Source organism: Dipodomys merriami, unplaced genomic scaffold (genome assembly GCF_024711535.1).
Source record: "Dipodomys merriami isolate MVZ:Mamm:240054 unplaced genomic scaffold, mDipMer1.0.p SCAF_1093, whole genome shotgun sequence".
In the NCBI taxonomy this organism is placed as follows: Eukaryota; Metazoa; Chordata; class Mammalia; order Rodentia; family Heteromyidae; genus Dipodomys; species Dipodomys merriami.
This window is the reverse complement of record NW_027202375.1, coordinates 159810-181171: the sequence shown is the minus strand read 5'-3', so window position 1 is coordinate 181171 and position 21362 is coordinate 159810. Positions and strand designations below refer to the sequence as shown.

The 21362-nt window shown below is 43.5% G+C and overlaps 1 protein-coding gene across 1 annotated transcript in view; it reads right to left on the bottom strand.

The window, feature by feature from the left end:
• The window catches only part of LOC138815430 (engulfment and cell motility protein 1-like), a 211422-nt gene that overhangs the window by 43774 nt on the left and 146286 nt on the right, over positions 1-21362 (bottom strand). The window contains exons 6-7 of the mRNA XM_070004844.1: positions 15362-15513; positions 13724-13802 (exon numbers count right to left, since the gene is read on the bottom strand). Coding sequence (XP_069860945.1) covers positions 13724-13802; positions 15362-15513 — 231 coding nt within the window. The remainder of the gene's footprint in view (positions 1-13723; positions 13803-15361; positions 15514-21362) is intronic.

Genomic DNA, 21362 nt, shown 5'->3' with positions numbered 1-21362 from the left:
AGAGGCCCATAAGCTCTCATCCAAGTCCAGATCCTCATCAGACATACTGGTCCATACCCTTTTGAGAGAGTGTCACAAAAGCTGGAGATGGTGTGGCACATAATCCTAGCATTTGGGAAGTTGAGGAAGGAGGGACATTAGTTCAATGCCAGCATGTGCTACATAGCAAGACTCTTCTCAAAAGGGGGACGTGGGAGAAGGTCAGCATGGTACAGTAAGAGGTAGATAATTGTGCCGGTTAGCAAGTTACCTCCTACCACCGCCACATTTTAAAGGGCACTGAGTTCCTATGCCTCTTAACCTAAAAATGGAACAAGGAAGGACTTATCTGGGGAAAATTCCTACCCACGTGTAGAAGGCTAACTTCTCCATACTGTGAAACATACCTGAGCTGCTCTTCGTAAGAGCAGCTGTGGGCTCCCATGCTTTGGCTACGCATGCCCCCTGTGGCCACAGAGCAGCTCCAGTTGTGTCTCCTAGGATCCAATATGAGCAAACTGCAAAGTGGAATAAGGGAAGGAAAACCAGGAGCAGAAGAAACCTGGGGATCTACACATCTCATTTTCAATAACCAGCTCAGACTGATTCTATCTGGAGTTGAACTTAATCACAGTTGTAAAAAAAAAAAAAAAACCCTAGGAGAATGAAACTCGAGTATCATCCCAGCAATGAACTGTAACAAGTTTTCAGAAGTCCTTTCAAGTATTTCCTTAAAAAATATCGAATGTTTCAAAACCACAGTTATCCAAGTGTCCCCTCTGCAGGACACACGGGTTGTTGTGGGAGTTTCTGGGATGGAACCCTTCCACTCCCCTGTTTCTCCTGTGTTCTTCGTACCCTACCCCTGCTAGGTAAGAGGAGAATCAACACAACACAAAGGCAAAAGCACCAGACAGAAGCTGCCATCAGGGCACTGCAGGCCAGGTGAGCTACAGCCAGAGTGTTCACACTGCGAGTGGACAATGCGGCTGCAAGCTACTTGCCCCAAGATGGGTCAAGGGGAAAAAAAACCTGTAAATATTCTAAATAGAGCTTGTGTGGGCACATATATATATGTGTGTATACATGTACGAGTGTGCATGCATTTGCACGTGTGTACATGTGTGTAGATGTGTACATGTGTGCTTGTATGTACTGTGTATATGCATGCATCTATGTGCATGCATGTATTGTGTAAATGTGTGTGTGTGTGTTACTGGGCTTTGAATTCAGGGCCTGTGATTGCTAGCCAGGCACCCTACCACCCCCTCTAACCTCTTTTTTGCTTTAGTTATTTTTTTAGATAGGGTCTCACACTTGGACCATGATCCATTTACTTGTGCCTCTGGGCATTATGGATGTGAATCGCCATTCCCGGCTTGTTCTCTGAGACAGGCTCTCACTAACTTTTTTGCCTGGTAATTCTCCCATATCTGCCTTTCTGGTAGCTGGGAGTACAGATTTGTGCAATGCCAGGCCTGATCCAACCTATGGCACTTTTGATTTCCCCACTGGCATCATTAGGAAATATGTTGACACTCCCCTGGCTTCATGAGAGCCCTGGGCCAGAGCCCATCCAGCAGGGTCCAACCACAGGAAGGAAAGCTGGACATCAGTTCCAAAGTTCCTTTCTCCTACTGGCTACAACTTCCTGTGGCTGTACATTTCAGACACCTGCAGTCAACACATATGAAACCAAACAGACAGAGTACCATGACCTGCACAATGACACCAAAAACACCCAAGAAAGATATGACACACTTATACACACAGCGTGCAAGTCGCTACTTACTTTCCAATACGACCACCAGAATTCACACCCAGTATCCCCTGTCAGCAACTCTGGTTCACTGTGACTCCATTTACCAGCCTGATCTCTCTAAGCCATCACTGGTATACATTTGGACTAGACTTTTTTCATTACCTGCTTATTTGTGCCATAGTTTGAATTCAGGGCCTCACACATTTGCCAGGCAGGCCCCTTAGTATGTGAGCTATATCTCCAGTTCTTTTTTGTTTCATTTACTCTTCAGGCAAGGTGTTGCTTTACTCTCAAGCTTCAGATATCAATCCCCCGACTCGTGCCGTCATGGAGCTGGGATGAGAGGCCCAGGGCACCACGGCCAACTTTTAGCGTTGAAATAGGGTCTCCCTGATTTTTTTTCTCCAACCTGGCCTTGACACATAATCTTCTCACCTTTAACCTCCCTAGTAGCTGGGATTACAAGTGGAAGCTAATATACTCAACTATGCAAACTTTTAAATCCTCAAATATGTTTTCACTTTTGTTGTTTTCAATACTTAATGTTCAAATAGGTCTTCCATGCACTAGCTCATCCTGATGGGCTATGCCATGCTTATAAGCTTCCAACAACATCATAAAGAGAAGTCACTGGGCGTGAAATTTAGGAGAGGGAAGAAGAGGCACACTCCACTGAATGGGTACCACCGCCTCCCTCATCCCCGCATCCTGGAATGCTTCTAATTCCAAATAGACACTGATGCAGGAGACTCTGAGGCCCATGAGTGGGTCCCTCAACTTCAAACCCCACAGGCTCCCAGGACAGCCTACAATGGAGCAGGCACCCCAGCCAGCTCTGGGCCAAGGTCTAATGGCTGTGCTCTTGCACCACCTGGTGGCTGTTTAATTTCAGGTCAGTGTTATCTGTCAAGAAAGCCAAACAGTACCTAGATCTCCTTAGAACTAGGTCTGCAGCATTTCAAATGAGCATGGGGGATGTGTGATCAGTTGAAGCATGGAGGAGGCAGCCAATCCTGAGATCAAGCTCCCAAGACAAGAAAGCTCTCACTGCATGTGCAAGGCGCTCCCCAGCATGAACCACACAGCAGCCTCTGCATGTCTGAAACCCTCTACCCAGTCCCCCAAGGGAACCTTGGGCTTAATAGCTGACTTCAAATGCTACACTTGATGGTCCCATGCAGACATTTCCTACAGATCACTCAAGGACCTGGAAGTCTTGGTAGCTAAAGTTTATGCATTTAGGGGATTACAAACATTTTTCTTTGTAGAGGAATTTGCAAGTACAGGAATCCGTGAGTCATGAGGACTGACTGCATATCTCAAACCCTTCTGAATTTAACATTCTCCATTATCTTTCCCTCCCTCCCACAGCCAAATCTACTTGTTTATCTCCTTTGATGAACTGCCCCTGCCTTGGGGAGAGATGCTCACTTCCACTTTGAGCAAATCCAAAAGCTACCTGTGGCTTTTCTAATGTGTGCTCCCAGAGAAGAAGTGGAAAGAAGCATGAGCTAAGTGCTCCTGAGAGTGAGGAGGCCCATCGGCTAACTACTCCCCGAAATGAGAAGGAACATTGACTAGGTGCTCCTCAGAGTGAGAAAGACCATCGGCCAAGTACTCCCTGGAACGAGAAGGATCATGGACAAGGTGCTCCCTGGGTTGAGAAGGAACATGGGCTAGGTGCTCTCTGGAGTTGGACCATCAGCTAAGTATCCCCTGGAGTGAAGAGGACCACTGGCCAAGTGCTCCCTGGAGTGAGGACCATCAGCCAAGTACTCCCTAGGCCCAGGCCCTATGCTGGCCACTAGTCCACAATCTCACAAGGTCTCCAATGATCCTAAACTCACAAAGTTGTTGCCAGTTTCACAGCTGAAGAAAGCGAAGGGCACACAGGTTGAGGACAGACCACTGGCCCATGGGCCAGAAGGGAGACAGCTAAAATTTTAATCTAGATCCACTGGACTCCCAAGCCTGCTTGGAGGCAAAACAACATCATGCAAATCTCAAAAGGAATCTCTAATCTCAGACCAGGACAGTGAGTGGAAACAGGCAAGGTTATCTTGCTTGGTGAACAGAGAATCAGGCAGAACTCTGCGTACAATTCCAGGGTGCCCCCAGCCTACCCTGAGCCAGCTGACAGTGTTTCTGCCACATGGCCTGTAGGTAGCAGAGTGAACACATGAGTTTGCTCCTAGTACTTAAGAAAGTTTGCCTGGCTGGGTGTGTAAAAGTGAAAGCAGCTTTCTAAAGTTATTGGCTTGCTGCCCTATAAATCATTAATCAACAGTCCTTCCAGCTTCTCAACTGTCTGATCAAGATCTTGGCCTTGGGGAAGTTCTAAAATTAAAAGCTAAAAGAACATCATGAATATCTAAACTAAATATCTAAACTGAAAGAGTATCATATATACTAATAATAATTTTAAAAAGAAAACCCTATGTCTCCTGTTGGTTATTGTCCATTTGAGTTCTACTTTTTTTCCAAAATAACTTTACAAGTTGTTGCAGGAAAGTGTGTGTTGGTGGGGGGGGGGAAGGGGAGAATTAGTCCTACAAATTCTACCCCTCCCATCTCCACCCCCTGGAAGTACTGGTTGTAAACTCAGAGCCTCATGTTTGCTTGCTAGGAAGGCAAGCTACCACTCAGACCATGACCCCTGCTGCCTGAGCCACACCATTACCACACCCACAACATTAGAGGTTCAAATTATTCTACAGGCCAGAAAACCAGACCAAGTCGATGTCCAATGAAACCCTACATCACTCTTCATTCAGCAGTCATGAGACACGGCACCCTCCAGGCATAGAAAACAGAGACAGAGATGTCCCAACACCCTAAGTAAGAGTCATCTGACATAGACGGAGCCACACTGACTCATGGTAGAAACTGGTGATTTTATACAAGGACCAAGTCTGGAAATAAAAAGAGCTATCTTACCCACTCCCTTCCCATTTACAAGCCTAGGCCTGTTCGATCTTGACACCCTCCTTTCCCTATGACTCTGCTCTCTGCTGCCAATCACGAAGGACTAGAGCAGAAATACAATCAGCCCTGAAAATGGCAGACATTTTTGGCATAGTTCGTGGGAAATCAAAGCAGTGGCAGAAGGATGACAGTGGAGCTACAGTAGCACAGAGGAACCCAAAGGCCACCCATGCACCAGAAGAGGGCAGCAAAATCACTTTGGAGTGATGCTGAAATGCACAGGCCTTGAACTCTCTCTGGAAATTTGACTTGAAGAATATGGATTATGCAAACTTCCAGGGAATTTAGACATGCCTTGCTCAGGACACAAAAGTAAACTTAGAAGGCAGGGGAGTGAAGTCCCTTCTTCACCAGGCTGAATGTCTGGGAAAGAGCTCTGTCAGGTGAGCAAGAACAGCTTGGTCATCATCACAAATCTGCACCTGTCCTGTCAGTCATGACCCTATTCACCAGCATTTTGAACTTCAATTCAACTAAACAGTCAAATGGAACTCCCAGGTCAAAATTCAGGATATGATAGAACAAAAATGATGTCAGAGTATCATTGTCGTAAAAAAAAAATCCCTTATTAGGAAGGACATTGAGACTAACACTACAAACTTAATTCTTAACGAAAGAGGTACTAAGGAGAGGATTTTAAGATAGTTTGACCATGGAATTACTAGATGTTTATTGGAAGCAACTGAGCTCTATGGAAAGCTTTGAAAATATTTATCATAAAGATGAGTTTTATAAAGTCATCCTAATAATGTAATCAGGGTTATGTGTGCATAAATAATGGGTGCAGTACTGTAATTGCAGATGAGTAGGTGGTTTCAAAACACTGAGTCAGAAAAAATAAAAAAAGCTTAAGGACAGCACACAGCCCCAGGACTGCTACAAAAAAAAAAAAGTTAAGGATTCTATTCAAAGAGAGAGGCAAAAGAATTGAATAAAGCTAAAATTTCAAAAACTTGATGAAAACTATGAACACACAGATCTAAGTACACAGCATGTGTGTGGGTCAGGTTGGGGGCAAAGGAAAAGACACCAAAAGTGATCATAATCAAGCCCCTCAGGGATTCTGAGGGCAGCAGAAAATAGCAACAGGAGAACAGCATATTTCTCATCAAAAGCAAGTGAGAAGCCAGTAGGGCAACATTTTCGGGGGAGGGGAGGGAGAGGGGAGGCAGGGACCAAATTAGAATCCTATGTGCAGAGAAAGTAACTTTCAAGTTTAGATAACTTTCAAGAGAAAAGATAGGAAGTGGCGCTGTAGCTCAAGTGGTAGAGCGCTCGCCTTGAGCTGAAGAGCTGAAGGACAGCGCCCAGGCCCAGAGTTCAAGCCCCATGACCGACAAAAATAAAAAAAAAAATCAAGAGAAAGATAAAGAAACTCTCAGAAACAAAAGCTGACAGAGTATGTCACACCATAAGAAATTTAGGGAAAATCAGAACAGTTAGAAATGGAGATAGACATAAATAAAGGAAGACTTCTCAGACATGCCAACTACATGTGTAAGTGCATGGAACTTTTTCTTATGATTTAAGCCTTTTCAAAAGACAGTGGTTTAAAGTAAACTATAGGGCAGAATTTGTACTTTATATATAAAATTTATACTTTGTGTATGCATACATATGTAAGGATATACATACATAGTTTATGTATATAGTTTATGTACATATATATGAAGTAAAAAGTCTGATAAATTATAAAGTACAGAAGTCAAGAAGTAGAGGCACATTCCTGTAAAGTTTTTATAGCATGCATAAAGTGGTGTTATTGAGGGGAAAAAAAGAGGCTGTTCTGGACACCTTAGGGTCAGATTCACAGAATGAAAAAAACAAATAATCAACAACAACAAGAATGCCCAAAGGAGAACAACCATATTGGTGTCTTCAGCAAGACAAAGCTCTCAGGAAAACATAAATTGTACAAATCTTGTGATGTATTACATACATTCCAGGAGACTCTGGGTTGGATTCCGATGTGGACTTGACGTGTGTAAGTTATTCAGTCCCACACCAAATCGTAAGACGCATCCAGAACTGTCTCCATCCCTCAGCCCCATCTGAAGGAGCAGGTCTGAGGAAAGCCACATGTGTTCCAGACTGATTATTCTTGGCTACACTTAATCACCACCGAGTAAACAAACGCAGCACTCACTCACACTTGTGCAACTTATTCCATCCCCTGCAGCCAGAAGAAACTGTCATGGGATGCTATTTAACATCTGGAAATGTGGAAGCGATTTTACAGAGCACACAAGGACCACAAGCTTCTGGCAGCGGCTGAGGTCACCCAGGGAGTGGAAGGAGAGAACTCACTTACAATGAAGCCAAGTTTCTTGTAATCCCGGGTATACATGGACTTGCATTTCTCCAAGCTGCTGCTGCTATTATTAGGTTCAGTCTCTGCATCAAAAGCAATTCTTGAAAGTTCAAATATGATGTCTCTTTGAGCCTAGATTGAGGGAGGGAGAGGAATCTGCTGTCATTGTGCAAAGTGACATCAACTCTCTTTTTCTTCACCCCCAGAGTCCAAATGAATCATGCTTTAGAGTAAAAGAAAACCAGATAAAAGTCAAGCCATGTTCTAAATGAGAGCTGAGCACACTTTGTCCTTTTCCCCTCCCCCGGCTTCTCAAGCTTGGCATCTCTCCAGTGACCCCAGCTGCCATCTCATATGGAATATTGGTAACCAGTTGCCAGGGACCTGGCCTAGATGAGGCCCTAATTGCGAAGGGAGGCAGTGAGGGGCGTAGGCTGAGGTAGAGTCTGGGAGGGCCCACTGCTACCTACAAAGCAAGAGGCTCACAAGGCCCGTGAGCAGTTCTGCAGTCGCAATGGATCTTTTACTCCACTAATCAAGGACACATCATCAAAACTAACAGGAAACCAAAATAAAAGGAAGATCCCAAAGAAGAACCAACCCCTGTGCCCTTCCTTGTCCATCCATAGTAAATGGATGAGCACATGACATTCACAAACAGCAGGAACAGAATTCCATAGTGCCAGTGGCTCAGGCTTGTAATCTTAGCTACTCACGAGGCTGAGATCTGAGGATAGCAGTTCAAAGCCAGCTCAGGTAGGAAAGTCCATGAGACTCTTATCTCCAGCTGACCACCAAAAAAGCCAGAAGTGGAGCTGAGGCTCAAGTGATAGGGTGCTAGCCTTGAGCACAAAACGTCAGGGACAGCATACACAAGGACAAACCTTAAAGGTACTAGGTGGAGTGAAATAAGGCAGATAATAGGTGACAAGTGTTGCCTAGAATACTTCTGTGTAGCCACACCACAGCAACAGGAAGCAAAATGGAGCAAGCTGGCCAGGGCTTGCAGGATAGCTCAAATGGAGTTATTGTTTAGGGGACCCAGAAATTCAGTTTTGCCTGATGATACTTGGTAATGTTTTCATAACAATGTGAATATACTCAGTGCCAGTGAGCTTCCACTTTAAAATTACTCCCTTATTCACCAAACAAAAAACCACATGCATGTTCAGGGCCTAATGGAAGCCTTTATTTATTGCTAGCACTGGGGCTCAAACTCAAATCCCCATGCTCTTACTTTGCTTTTTCACTCAAGGCTTCCATTCTATACTTGAGCTATTCCACTTCCAGGTTTTTGCTAGTTAATAGAAGGTATGAGTCTCACAGATTTTCCTGCCTGGCTAGCTTTGAACCAGGACCTTCAGATCTCAGCTTCCTATCTAGGATGACAATTGTTAGCCATCAGCATCCAGCTATGATCAATTGGTTTTATTATCTATAGGTATTCACCTATATTGAGAAGCCATATCCCCAAGCCCTAAGAAAGTAATACAATACTTATAGGATCCTCACAAACTCCAGGATTCAGAGTTGCTAGCAGAAAGATGGCTGGTGGCATTGCACTTTCTGTTTGTCACATGTTACTGCTGTTAGATGCACACCTACCTGATCCTGGGGGTCCATTTTGGTCATCATACTGTCTTCCAGGAGGTTGAAGGTGAGCACTTGGGAGAACATATAATTGGTGGGCCATCTCGTTGTTGATGGCCCGCTGGGCAAGGATGACATGCTGCAGAAATACTTTGTTAAAATACTTACCAAAAAAAGAAACGGCAGACCACAAACTAAACATCATCAACAGGCCCAAGTGGAGGCTGGGCAGTCTGCATCTAGATGCAACCAGGAATGAAGCCTGGTGGCTCACCCTTCAGAAGGAAAGCCAACATACATGTGAGCTCAGAGCTCTCCCTGATGACTCAGAGGCAGGAAAAGATCTTCTGTGTGCAGAAGACGAAACAGAGGGTGGGGAGGCTCTTAAAGGAAAGGGTCGGGCCCTGGCTCCCCCAGGTCACAGGGGGGGAAATGGTGTCACCACCATCATAGTCCCCTACCCACGCATCCAACTTCCAAGAACTAAAGCAACCTTGTTCCCACCCTACAGAAGCAAACTAAGTGCAGGAACACTGCCAGAAGCCAACACCATCATGGCACAGGGAGCTACCTCTGTCTCAGTGCTTGAATCTCCAGCTCACAACTCAGTGAAAAGTAAACTGCTTTCCCCCAGAAAAACTGGGGCAGCACCATGGTGCTAGGTATTAGAAGTTGTGGAGTTCTGATTCCTTTCCTTACAAAGCTAAACCGTATGTGTAGAAAACCACCACAGGAAGGCGGGCTCCAGCCCAGAGGCCCAATCATGTCATCTTTACTCCTACAGTAGGTCCACTATGAAGGATGCTTCCTGTGGGACAGAAATATTGATTCTGACTCTCAGAGCCCACCATCTTCCCTCCTTCCTAGCCCTAGCCTTCACCAAACAGTGGAGAACAAAGTGCAGATCAGTCACAGAAGGGACACTAAAGTTGCACCAGGCCCTTCCTCCCCAGTTAGGTACTCACTGTTAGAATGATGGAACGCAGCTGCTTCTGAACCAAAATATTTGCCATTTCCTGGGGAAGAAAAACACCCCACACAAAGGCTTTGGTTAGAAAGACAGGCATGCTTTCCACACAACCAAGTGTCATTCTTCCCGTGTGCTTCAGGGCCTGGATATCAGCAGTATTTCTTAGAAAACTGTGGCCTTGGAAGGTACTAGTATTCCATGATAAGGCTGGATATTCCATTTGGATTATAAAAGCCAAGTACAAAGGCATATATATATGAATACATATATATACATATATATATATGTGTATATATATATATATGGAATTTTTTTCCTTCTAGAAAAATCACTCTCCAGAAACTAATGGTTTTCCACTCAAAAAGTGCATCAGAGGCTGGGCACCAGTGGCTCATACCTGTAATTCTGGCCAGCCAATCAGATGTCTTAGATCTGAGAATCTGGTTTAAAGCCAGCCCCAGGAGACTGGAATTATCTCCAATTAACCAGCAAAAAGAAGAAGTGGGGGTGTGGTTCAAGTGGTAAAGAGCTAGCTTTGAGCTGTTGAGTGGGTAGAGGAAGGACCCTGTACCCGCTTTTCTTAGATGGTATGAAGATGACCAGACAACACACACCCACAGCAAGGACATCCTGATGTTGGAGAACCATCACCCTAAAATCCCTAACTCACCTAAAAGCAAGTTCATCTACCTGCGTGCAGAACCAAGGGCAAATGGCATACACCCCAGAGCTGGATCAGCAAGCTATGCAAATGAACCACATGGGGTTTCAGATGGACAAATATCTGGCCAGATGTGATGCTGTGGAATTCTCCCTTGGCTTCTGCATGATATAAGTTGTGCTCCAGCCTCTCCTGGCCTCAGCAGAGTACTTGAGGATGGTTTTATGAGATGAAATGATTCACAGGCCCTCTTTGGAAGGAATAAGGGAGAAAATTCATAGTCAAGCCACATCCTTGGGACACACTAAGAAAAAGTCAAAATACTGCTCATATGCAGGAAGACACTAGAATGCCAGTCTGTGCTGGGGATTTTTTTTTTCGGTGCTACGAGTTGTACTGAATAGAGAAGAAACTAAGCTACAATGAAAAACAACAGAACCATGATATCTACTAAGGTGAAAATAAATGTACAGAAAGCCAGGGGAGCGAAGAACATGAGGAAAGGAACTCGAGGGGATGTAAGGGGTACAGGCAGGATGGATGAGGGCAGACTGAGACAGCAGGGTCCACAGAGGGAACATGGATGACTTACAGTCAGAAGACACCCAAGGATGTCAACATTGTTGTCTACATCAACCTAACAGCGCCAATGCCACCACAGAAAGGAGAGCAAGCAAGAGAGAAGAAGAGATGGAAATTCAGAGCTGTTGGCAACTTTGATGCAATGCCCTGCCAACCCACTGCCTAGGGAGGACTGTGAACACCTTTTACACTTATATGGGACCAGAAGACATAGAAATGGAAATCCATGATCAGGTCATCTTCCTGCCCTCAAAAACAAGAAAGCAAAGGCAACCACATCTTGAGACACAAGCTGAAGGCAAGCCCAGAAAACACCATCGGCCATCTCTACTACATGATTCTTCCCCAGCTAAATACAGTAGCTCTTGGGTGAGGGTTGATCTGGCTTGGTTAGGTTTGATTTTTTTTTGGAGCAGGTAACAAACAAAAGACCGAAAGGACCTCTATACATACATCTCCAATATTGCTTTTTATAAATATTGTATTCCTTTTGCAAATGAAAAGTGCAGCCCAATAGTCACCAAAAAAAGAAAATAAAAAATATGCTTTGTGCTCCTATTTCATCTATAGGTTAATATGATTTTATAACATTGAAATGATAGAAATGTAGAATAATTACAGATACACATAGACAGCCACAAGATAGTCGCCAATAGTTAGAAGGCTATTTCCTGTCCAACAGCTACTAGTCATTGACTATCTACTTACAAAAATATATATATACATATACATATATATGCATAAGACTGTGTGTTCTTGGGGGCACAGTGGACTCCATGTGCTTCTTTGTATCCCAAGTTCCAGGCATGATATTCAGCAAGCAGAAGATGACAATAAATATTTCATTAAGGAACAACTGAATATTTGATAGTACTCTCCTAAGAAACAGAAGCTAGAACAGAGAGAAAACAGAAGGATTTTTGTGAACATGAGAGATATCTGTCTTAGGGAATAGTTTGAGTAAACATGAGAGTCCATGGGGAGATTTTCATAGCACTGAAATGACAGAAACATATAAATATATAGATAGATACACCAATACGGAATGATGTCTACAACATAGTTTTAATCTTAACAGAAGTTTTCTATAAAGACAGTACATGTAGTATGCCGAGTGTTGGTTAAAAATACAAACAAAACTCTGGGCTGGGGGAGTGGCTCCATTGGTAGAAAGTGAACATCATTGAACAAAAGCATTAGATATCAAGTTCGAGTCCTGGTCTCGGACCAAAAACAAACAAAACAAAAGACACAACTAGGCAAATATTTGCATAGAACAAAGCAGGATGACCCACAGCCATGGAAAGTACATGGGTACTATGAAATTGTAGCAAGTCTCTCTTTGGGAAGGTAATGAAAGAAGCTTTCACACTTCTTTCCTTTTGGTCTTTCTTTCTTTTTTTTTTTTTTTTTTTTTTTTACTTTTTTTTTAAACCAACTCTTTTAACTGAAAATATAATTAAATTTTAGGAACTACAAATACAGCCCAATGCCTGTGCTCATGGCTATAATCCAAGCTATTTAGAAGTCTGAAATATGAGAATCATAATATAAAATCAGCCTGAGTAGAAAAATCCCATTGACTCTTTTTTTTTGGGGGGGGGAGGGGGGCCCGGTCAAGGGGCCTGAACTCTGGGCCTGGGCGCTGTCCCTCAGCTCTTCAGCTCAAGGCTAGTGCTCTACCACATGAGCCACAGCACCACTTCTGGCTTTTTTTCTTTTTGCTTATGTGGTGCTGAGGAATCGAACCCAGGGCCTCATGCATGCAAGTGCTCTACCACTGAGCCACCTTCCCAGCCCCTCCCATTGACTCTAATCTTTACATAATTGGCAAAATGCTAGAAGTGAAGGTATGGCTCAAGTGGCAGAGCTTGGAAAGGCCCAGCAGGGAAACAAAAACAAAACAATAATGAAACCATGGAAATGTAACTCCTAGAAATGAACCAACAATCCTAAATGGAAAACAAATCAGAATCCCTCACATTTAATAACTGATATTAAAATCCTTGGAAACATGAAGATAAGATAAATAGGATAAATAAAGTCTGATTCTATGCACAGCATTATGTAGCAGGTTAGCTTTCTACACTCTTGTGAAAAATTTCCTGGCAGATGCCATGATCTCCTTAGTGAACTCCTATGGCAGTGAACTGTGGTCAGGGTAACACATTCTATGTTATGCAGGTAGAATTAAAAAAAAAATTAATGGTCTTTGAGGACTAAGCTAAATTCCAAAACATACCAAAACTCTTTATTCTGTTCCATCCCCTATTTGAGAAAGAATCAAAGAATTTATAGTCCAAAGAACCCCAAAAGTTAGGTTTCTTCTGTGTACCTTTAAGGGATTCTCCCTTCCCTCTATACACAAAGATACAAATGAACGGCTCAGTTCCCCCACCCATGACCCCAAGGGTCAGAAGATCTAGGACCAAGCAAAGAGCACCTCTCATACATGAGCATGGTGATCTCCACCACAAGCATCATCTTCAGCTGCCCCCTCTCGTTCTCTCGCTTTCGCATCTACTGTTCTCCTGAGCAGGCAGGACACCTCTGAAAAATGGGGACGACACCTCCCTGGCCTTGGTGAATGACTAGATGACAGAAGACCCTGGGGGCTTCCACCTCAGAGGCCATCACATCAGCCAGGCTCCCATCTTTGTGTGCTCTGAGATTTTAGGGAAGGGTTCTTAGGGCCAAACACTCGTTTCAGTCAATGGCTTACCCAAGTCTCCACCTCCTCCCTCCCCTACACCCTGTTTGGTGACATGGCAGGAGCCAGAGCCACAAAGCAGCCCTCCAAGACCCCCAGAGAGGAAGGAGAAGGCATCCTCTGCACAAACACTTCCCAACCCTGGACACAAAAATGGAAGCAACACAGCTCACCTGCCTGCACTCGTCAGGAGCTTTCAGGAAGAGTGCATTGATGACAGTGATGGTATAGGTTTGAATTTCCTGATCGGTTCTGCAAAATTAAAACGGCAACAGAACTGAGATGAGGTGAGCCAGCCCAGAGGGAGGCCATAATAAACCTCATCATTATACAGCAACATGGCTCCTCCCACGGGGAGAAGAAAAGGGAGGATCCTCTGTAGACCTGTAGTGAGCACTGAGAGCAGACTTCCAGCACCCCTAAGCTGGAAACAACAGATGCACAACTGCTATGAGTGACCACTCAGTGCTGAGAGCAGTATATGTACAGGGGTGAAACCCCTCTGAACAATTAACCGACAGTTTAATATCAGGAATACAAGGAAGCTAAGTAGAGAGAGGAAGGGTAGGTAAATACAGTCACAATTTTCAATGTACACTTGTGAAGATGGACCCAGAAAACTTAAGTGGATGAGTGGGGCTGGGAGAGATGGAAGAGGTGACACAAACCAAGATGTTGTACACTCATAAATGGCCGGTTGAGGGCTGGGAAGGTGGCTCAGTGGTAGAGCACTTGCCTTGCATGCCTAAGGCCCTGGGTTCGATTCCTCAGCACCACATAAGCAACAAGAAAAAAGCCGGAAGTGGCACTGTGGCTCAAGTGGTAGAGCGCTAGCCTTGAGCTGAAGAGCTGAGGGACAGAGCCCAGGCCCAGAGTTCAGGTCCCACGACCGGACCCAAAAAAATAAAAATAAAAATAAAATAAATAAATTGGCAGGTTGAAATGAAACTCCTTCAAATAACTACAATAAAAGATTCCTAGTGAAGAGTTACAGTGTGGCTCAGTGGTAGACTGTTTAGAAGCATAAAGCCTTAGTTCAGTTCTATCAAAAGAAGGGAGGAAAGACTGCTTGAAAATGTCTAGCATAAAATTTCTAATGAATTCTGAAGGTGTTCGTAATATTACAGAAAACATTATACAGTTAGGTCACCCTCGGTTAAGAACTTAGGAGAGCAAATTGCTTTATGCCTTAAAAAGAAAAACTCTACTGATAGCCACAAAGACAGGTTAAAAGCCAAAGGTTTTCCCAGGGCAAGGGGCCGTGGACAGAGCAATGCCAAGGACAGACAAAGCTGTCCTCAAGGATAAGAAGTCACCTTGCCATGTCAGTGTAAGGGGAGAGAGAGGTGCATGACTCACCATAAACCAAGGCTGCCAGGTGTGGTGACATACTATAATCCTGGCTACTCAGGAGGTAGAGATCAAGAGGACCAAGGTTTGTGGCCAACATAGACAAAAAGTCAGCAACTCCTACATCTTAACAAATAAGCTGGGCTTGGTGGTTCATACCTATAACCCCAGCTAGCCTCCATAGGAAAGAAGATCACTGTCCAAGATCAGCCTGAGCAAAAATGCAAGACTTTATTGAAAACAAAAACAAAAGCAGATAAAGGAAAAATGGGGTGGGGTATGGCTCAAGTGGTACAGTAAATACAACCGAAAAAAAAAGGAAAGGGATATTTGTTTGTATATTTAGTAGAATAGTACAAAATAATTTGCAGCATCTCTGTGGCTACGGGAAGCCCCTCTCCAAAGAGAACAGCTCCTTCCCCAGAGATAACAACCTCTCCCCAGGAGAGCAGCATGCTTACCCTTGAAGATGAGGAATGAGTTGGCCAATGGTGATCTCTTGTGCCACCTTCTGGTAGAGGTCATGGCTATTGAGCACCATGGACTCCAAAATGGCCAAGGACCGCTGCAGGATTGAGATGTCCATGGCCGACTTGTTCACAAAACTTGCTATCTGAAAACCCAAGAAGTACATCATGGATGGCTCATAGAGTCAACAGGGAAAGGAGGAAAAAAATTAAGCACATCAGGAACTCAGCGAGGATATCTGATTCTAAGGATGGAGCATAATTCAAAGTAGCAAGAAATACACCCAGTCCCCATTGAGATTGGTGAAATCCTACCAAACACAAAGAAACCTCTCTTATAATCACTGATAACTGGACATTTCTTTACTGGGTATCTTCAAAGAATTATTCTGCCTGGTTTCCCCCAGACTATTGTGTTCTGAGTTTCAGCTTTCCAAGGCAGACAATTTTATCATGTACGTTACACGGACTGGCGCATTTCTCTGAGGGGATAAATTCAGTGTAAAGCACGGCCATTCCTCTCCCCTCCCCAGGCTGCTCCTTCATTCATTCATTCATTCCATCCACAACTCTTATGTTCTGATATATTCCTCACATACAAATCACACTCATCAATGCAATTCAAATGGCAAGTTTTCAGCAGCTGGCTATTCCAAATTATAAAGATGAGAAAGTAGAGGAGGGGGAGGAAGTGGGGGAAGAGGAAGAGGAAAAGGAAGAGGAGCAGGAGGAGGAAGAGGAGGAAGAGGAAGAAAAGAGGGAAGAAAACCTCTCCTTCTAGGGTTAAAAAAATTATCATCTCCCCCACAGGTAGCAAAAAGAAAACTCTTTAAATTAGCAGTGCTAAAAAATGTAATAGTTTCAAGTTCTCAAATGCATTCCCTAAGGGGAAATCAATCCTTGAATCCCTAACTACAACCAACCACAATATAATAGGAAAGGAAAATAAAAGAAGGGTTACGATAATGGAGCAAGGCAGTCCAGACACATGGTTACCATAAAGGTTTTATTTTAAACACCTCATTAAGATTTACTACAATCTGTTGACAACCCACACTAAAAAGGCCATTATTGTATCAACATGATGGCTTTCTTAAAAGCCATCATTATTTTGTGACAAGTAACCACTCCCTGAGTCCCACTTAAACACAAATTTATCCCCTTCTGTGGTCCAGTCAGGCCCTCCCCTCAGACTCCCTCCTTCCCTAAAGGGGTGAAATGCCAGTGTACACACACCATTCTAGCTACCATCCCATACTTGCAGTCCACACCCTCCATATGGGAGCCAGAATGGGGGAACAGATCCAAACAGGAGCCTACTTCAGATCTCCACACCCCACCTGCCTCACTTCATTTATACCTCAGTAGGTAAGAAAGAATGAGGTGCAGAAAAACAGGAGTGAGCCTGGTTTCATGTTCCAAAAGGCAATTATTTTACTATAGGAACTGCAGGAAAGGCATGAGGATGTTAACAATCCTTTAAAGACTGCTTTGGCTCTTCTCCTGCGAATGTGTTTATTGTCCCAGGCAGGTGTCAGCTCTGCTCCTCACATCTGCTGCAATTTAACAAGCTCTTTACAGGGCCTACCAAGGGAAGCCTACTGACAAAAATCCAATGGCCATCATGCTCTGCCCTGGGTTTTAATGTAAATTACATCTTTTCTAAGAAGAATGTAAATGCCTGAATCCGCCACCCCCCCCCACTCCATTCATTTTCATTGTTCCAATTAATTCTTTTTTAAAAAATAAATTTTTATGCCCCTACTGGAGCTTGAAATCAAGGTCTGGATGTTATCCTTCACTTTTTACTCAAGGCTGGTGCTCTATCATTTGAGGTACAGCTCCACTTCAGCTTTTTGATGGTTAATTGGAGAGAAGAGTCTCAAAGGCTTTCCTGGCAGGACTGGCTTCTAACTGTGATCCTCAGATCTCAATCTCCTGAGTAGCTAACATTACAAGTGTGAGCCGCCAGGGCCCAACTTGTTCCAGTATAATTCCTGACTCTGGTTTAAGGAAAGTGAAAAACCCACAAGAAAGTTCATTGATCGGAACTTCTTAACTTTCTCTCTACCAAGGGCTCTTCCTCATTGCTCGCTCCCTTCCTGCCTCTGTATATAGAATCTGGATGTGACAAAAGTCCAGGGGTCTCACAGGTGAGCACCGCTTGCTAACTTTATCAAGCCCCCACTCCACTACCAACTCCCAGCCCTCAGTGATAAGCATTCCTGGTTCCACACAGCGGGTCCTCCAGAGACACCAAGATGAGCAAGACCCACAGGTATTTCATTTAAAGCAGGGACAGATTAAAAAGCACTGACTATGAATTACTCGAAGTAAGCATTCTCAGTATCTAAATGGATCCATTTGGTTATTCCAACAAGGCCCAAAATTAAATGGTATGAAAAAGTATCATTGTAGTCTTCTTCTTCCCTTCCTAACTGCCTCACTTTTTCAAGTATCCATACTCATTAAGTGCTTAATCTCCTCAGTAACATGAGAATGCATTTGAGATATTTTTCTTTGGGGCACAAACTCAGTGGATGTAGTAGTTGGAATCTTTTCTGTAGAGTGATTGCTGGACACAAGCACCACCATGTTAAGAATAGCTGCTACCAACTCACAAGAAGCTATTTTAACTATGCCACTTCCCTTGTTTTCCTCACAACTTCTGGCTTCAGTCAGGAGTCCTGGTCTCAGTTGATGGCTCAGATAAACTTTTAACCCTTTGCAAACTAATCATTCATTCAAGATTGTGACACTAAGTTCTGACCAAATGAATAAGAATTGTAATACAGTAGAGATAAGACAGCTGCGCAGATATCCTGCCACTTGCTTACTTGGCATCCTGTCAGCATCATGACTTTCTGTGGAAGAAAAACCTCGCTGAATTCCTTTTGAGCAGGTGTCCTGATTCCTGTGTGGTACTCTAATATCCTGAGATATTTCCAACGGTACATACACACAACATGGGCCCTCCAGTCCATTGCATCCTTGGGTTCCTAAAACACCATCTTTTCAGTTTCCTCTCTGCTCAACTGTTCACCTCACCAAAAAGAGCTGTGTATGGTGATGTACCCATATGATCCCAGCTACAATGGCTGCATAGGTAGCAGGATCTCACCTTGTGAGCCAAGGTAAGCCCTGGGCAAAAATGGAAGGCCTTAGCTGGTTGAGTAGCTAAGTGGTAGAGCTACCTGCCTGGAAAATAGGAGGTCCTGAGTTGAAACCGTAGCACTGCCAAGACAAAGAAAGAACAAAAAAGTGCTAGGCCCTGTCTAAAACACAATGAACAGGGAAAAGGGGACTGGGGACATGGTTCCAGTGGTAATGCGCCTGCCTAGCAAATGTGAGACCCTGAGTTCAAAACCAGTACCACCAACCACAAGCAAAACAAAGTAATCCCGAAATCAGAGAATTACTTAGGTCAGTTTTCAGAAGCTGAGGAAGTAGATCTCAAAATTCTCATACATTATCAAGGCAGAAGAGAACCATGGGGCTGCATGGTTGATTTTAAATCATCTGGCTGAGGTTCATAAATCTCTCCAAGTTTTAGAAGACAAAATATTGAAGCCCAATGGCTAGATGTTGTCTAGGCAGTGGAATCATCTGATCTTCCCAGCAAGCCAGAGCCTCCTCAAAACAAAGGCCTCAGGGGAATGCATAGGAAACTTCCCTTCCGAGAGAAGGCACTAGGGCCATGCTTGGCTAGCGGAAAATCAACTCAGAACACAGGAAGTCCTCTTTAGGCACTAGGGCCATGCTTGGCTAGAGGAAAATCAACTCAGAACACAGGAAGTCCTCTTTCTTTTCTCTTCAGGCCTTCCCTCTTCTAAGTAGCCAAGTCATTAAAAAGCAACTCCATAGCAGGGTGCCAGTTGCTCACTCCTACAATCCTAACTATTCAGGAGGCTGAGATTTGGCTGAGATTTGAGGATCATAGTTTGGAGCCAGCCCTAGCAGGAAAGTCTGTGAGACTCTTATCTCTACTAAACTACCAGAGAAAGAAAAAGAAAAAGAAAAAGAAAAAGAAGGAAGGAAGGAAGGAAGGAAGGAAGGAAGGAAGAAGGAAGGAAGGAAAAGAAAGAAAGAGAGAAAGAAAGAGAGAAAGAGAGAAGGAAGGAAGGAAAGAAGGAAGGAGGGAGGGAGGGAGAGAGGACAGAAAGGCAGAAAGAGAAAGAAAGAAAGAAGAAACAAAGAAAGGAAGGAAGGAAGGAAGGAAGGAAGGAAGGAAGTAAATAGGGAGGGAAGGAGGAAGGGAGGGAGGGAGGGAAGGAGGGAGGGAGGGAGGCAGGCAGGCTGGCTGGAATTGGAACTGTGGCTCAAGTGGTAGAATGCTAGCCTTGAGGGAAAAAACCTCAGGGACAGAGCCCAGGCTCTGAATTTAGGCACCAGGACTAGCACAGAAAACAACAACAACAACAAAACAAAACAAAAAAACCGCTACAATATACTAGCATCAAGGGCTTCCATGTTCCATGGCATTTAGGAAATAGTGTTAGTTCTTGCAGCTACAATTGGTAAACTCAAATCTAAATGCACACATAACAAAGAGAACAGACATGGAGAGAGGGCTGGCAAGAAGAACAATATTTCTCCAAAGTACTCTGAACTTGGCATCAATCAGAAGCCAACTCAAGATCACAGAGAGAAGCACCTTTTGTCAGTGCTTTTCCTAATTATTTTTGTCGAGATAAAGCTCCATTTAAAACATAGAGGCCAGCACAAACCCGGGGCTGTCAGGATGCTGAATACGGTCCAGCTAATTAACAAAAAGTGAACCTTACCCAAAAACTGTAAGTAATTTTCTAGTGACTAATTTTCAAAGTCATATAAGAGACTTTTTTGTAAGTGGCAAGGCAAAGGAAATGAGGAAACAGGAACAAGTTGCTTTTAAAAAATATATCCAATTTTTAAATTTAGTTTGCTTCCTGAGAATTAAAGTGGGTTTCTGAAAATTTCACGTTAGTAAAGGCAAACCATTTTCATTAGAAAATGGAACAGCTGCCATGTTCTCCCAACATTTGAAGAAACCCAGCTCTCAAGTGAAGTTTTTGACTTGACACATTCCCATCTCTGCCCATTCTTCTACCTGATTCCTTTGGAAAGAAGAGCCAGTCATAAATGCCCCTCAGTAGATGAATCGATCAAGAAAATGTGGTATATATACACAATGGAATTCTATGCCTCCATCAGAAAGAATGACATCGCCCCATTTGTTAGGGAAAGACTTGGAAAAAATTATATTAAGAAGTAAGCCAGCCCCAAAGAAACATAGGTCCCAAGGTTTCCCTTATTTGCAATAACTACTCTATGTCTGGGACAAGCAGAAAAGCTCAGAAAAGATGATGTTAAGCAAAATGAACCCAAAGATAGGGACAAAAGTGGTTTTTTTCTTCCTTGCTAATATTTCTAACGTATTTTATAAGGTACCATATGATTTTTTTTGTTGCTTTGTATGTCCCTCCCCCACGGTCTAACTTCTGTTTTCACTGTATTTGGTGTTGATATAATTTGGGGAGGGAAGGGGAAAAACCAAATTGTTTAAATAGTGATACAGATTGACCCTTTGCAACAATGAGATGTACAAGACTCTATGTCGAAAAACAAACTTTACAATTTACGCTGAGGAGGTGGGAGGGTAGGGATGATAGGGGAAAAACAAAGGAGGAGGCAACAATGCTGGATAAGAAATGTACTCATTACCTTGCTCATGTAACTATAACCCCTTTGTACAGTATTTTCACAATAAAAAAAAACTGTAAAAAAAAAAAAAAAGAAAACTTGCCAGTCTGGCATAGATGTGAAGTGCCTTACATTCTTTCTGACGTCAATGTATACTCAAGAAAAATGCTAATTGTTATCATTAGGAATAAAGTTTATCTTAAATGAGGGGGGGAAAAAAAGTGGTTAATACCTGCAATCTTTCTTACACCAAGACCATGAGTCAGCAGGAAGGACCCTACCTAAGACACCTGAAGCAGACCCTCAGTCTCCT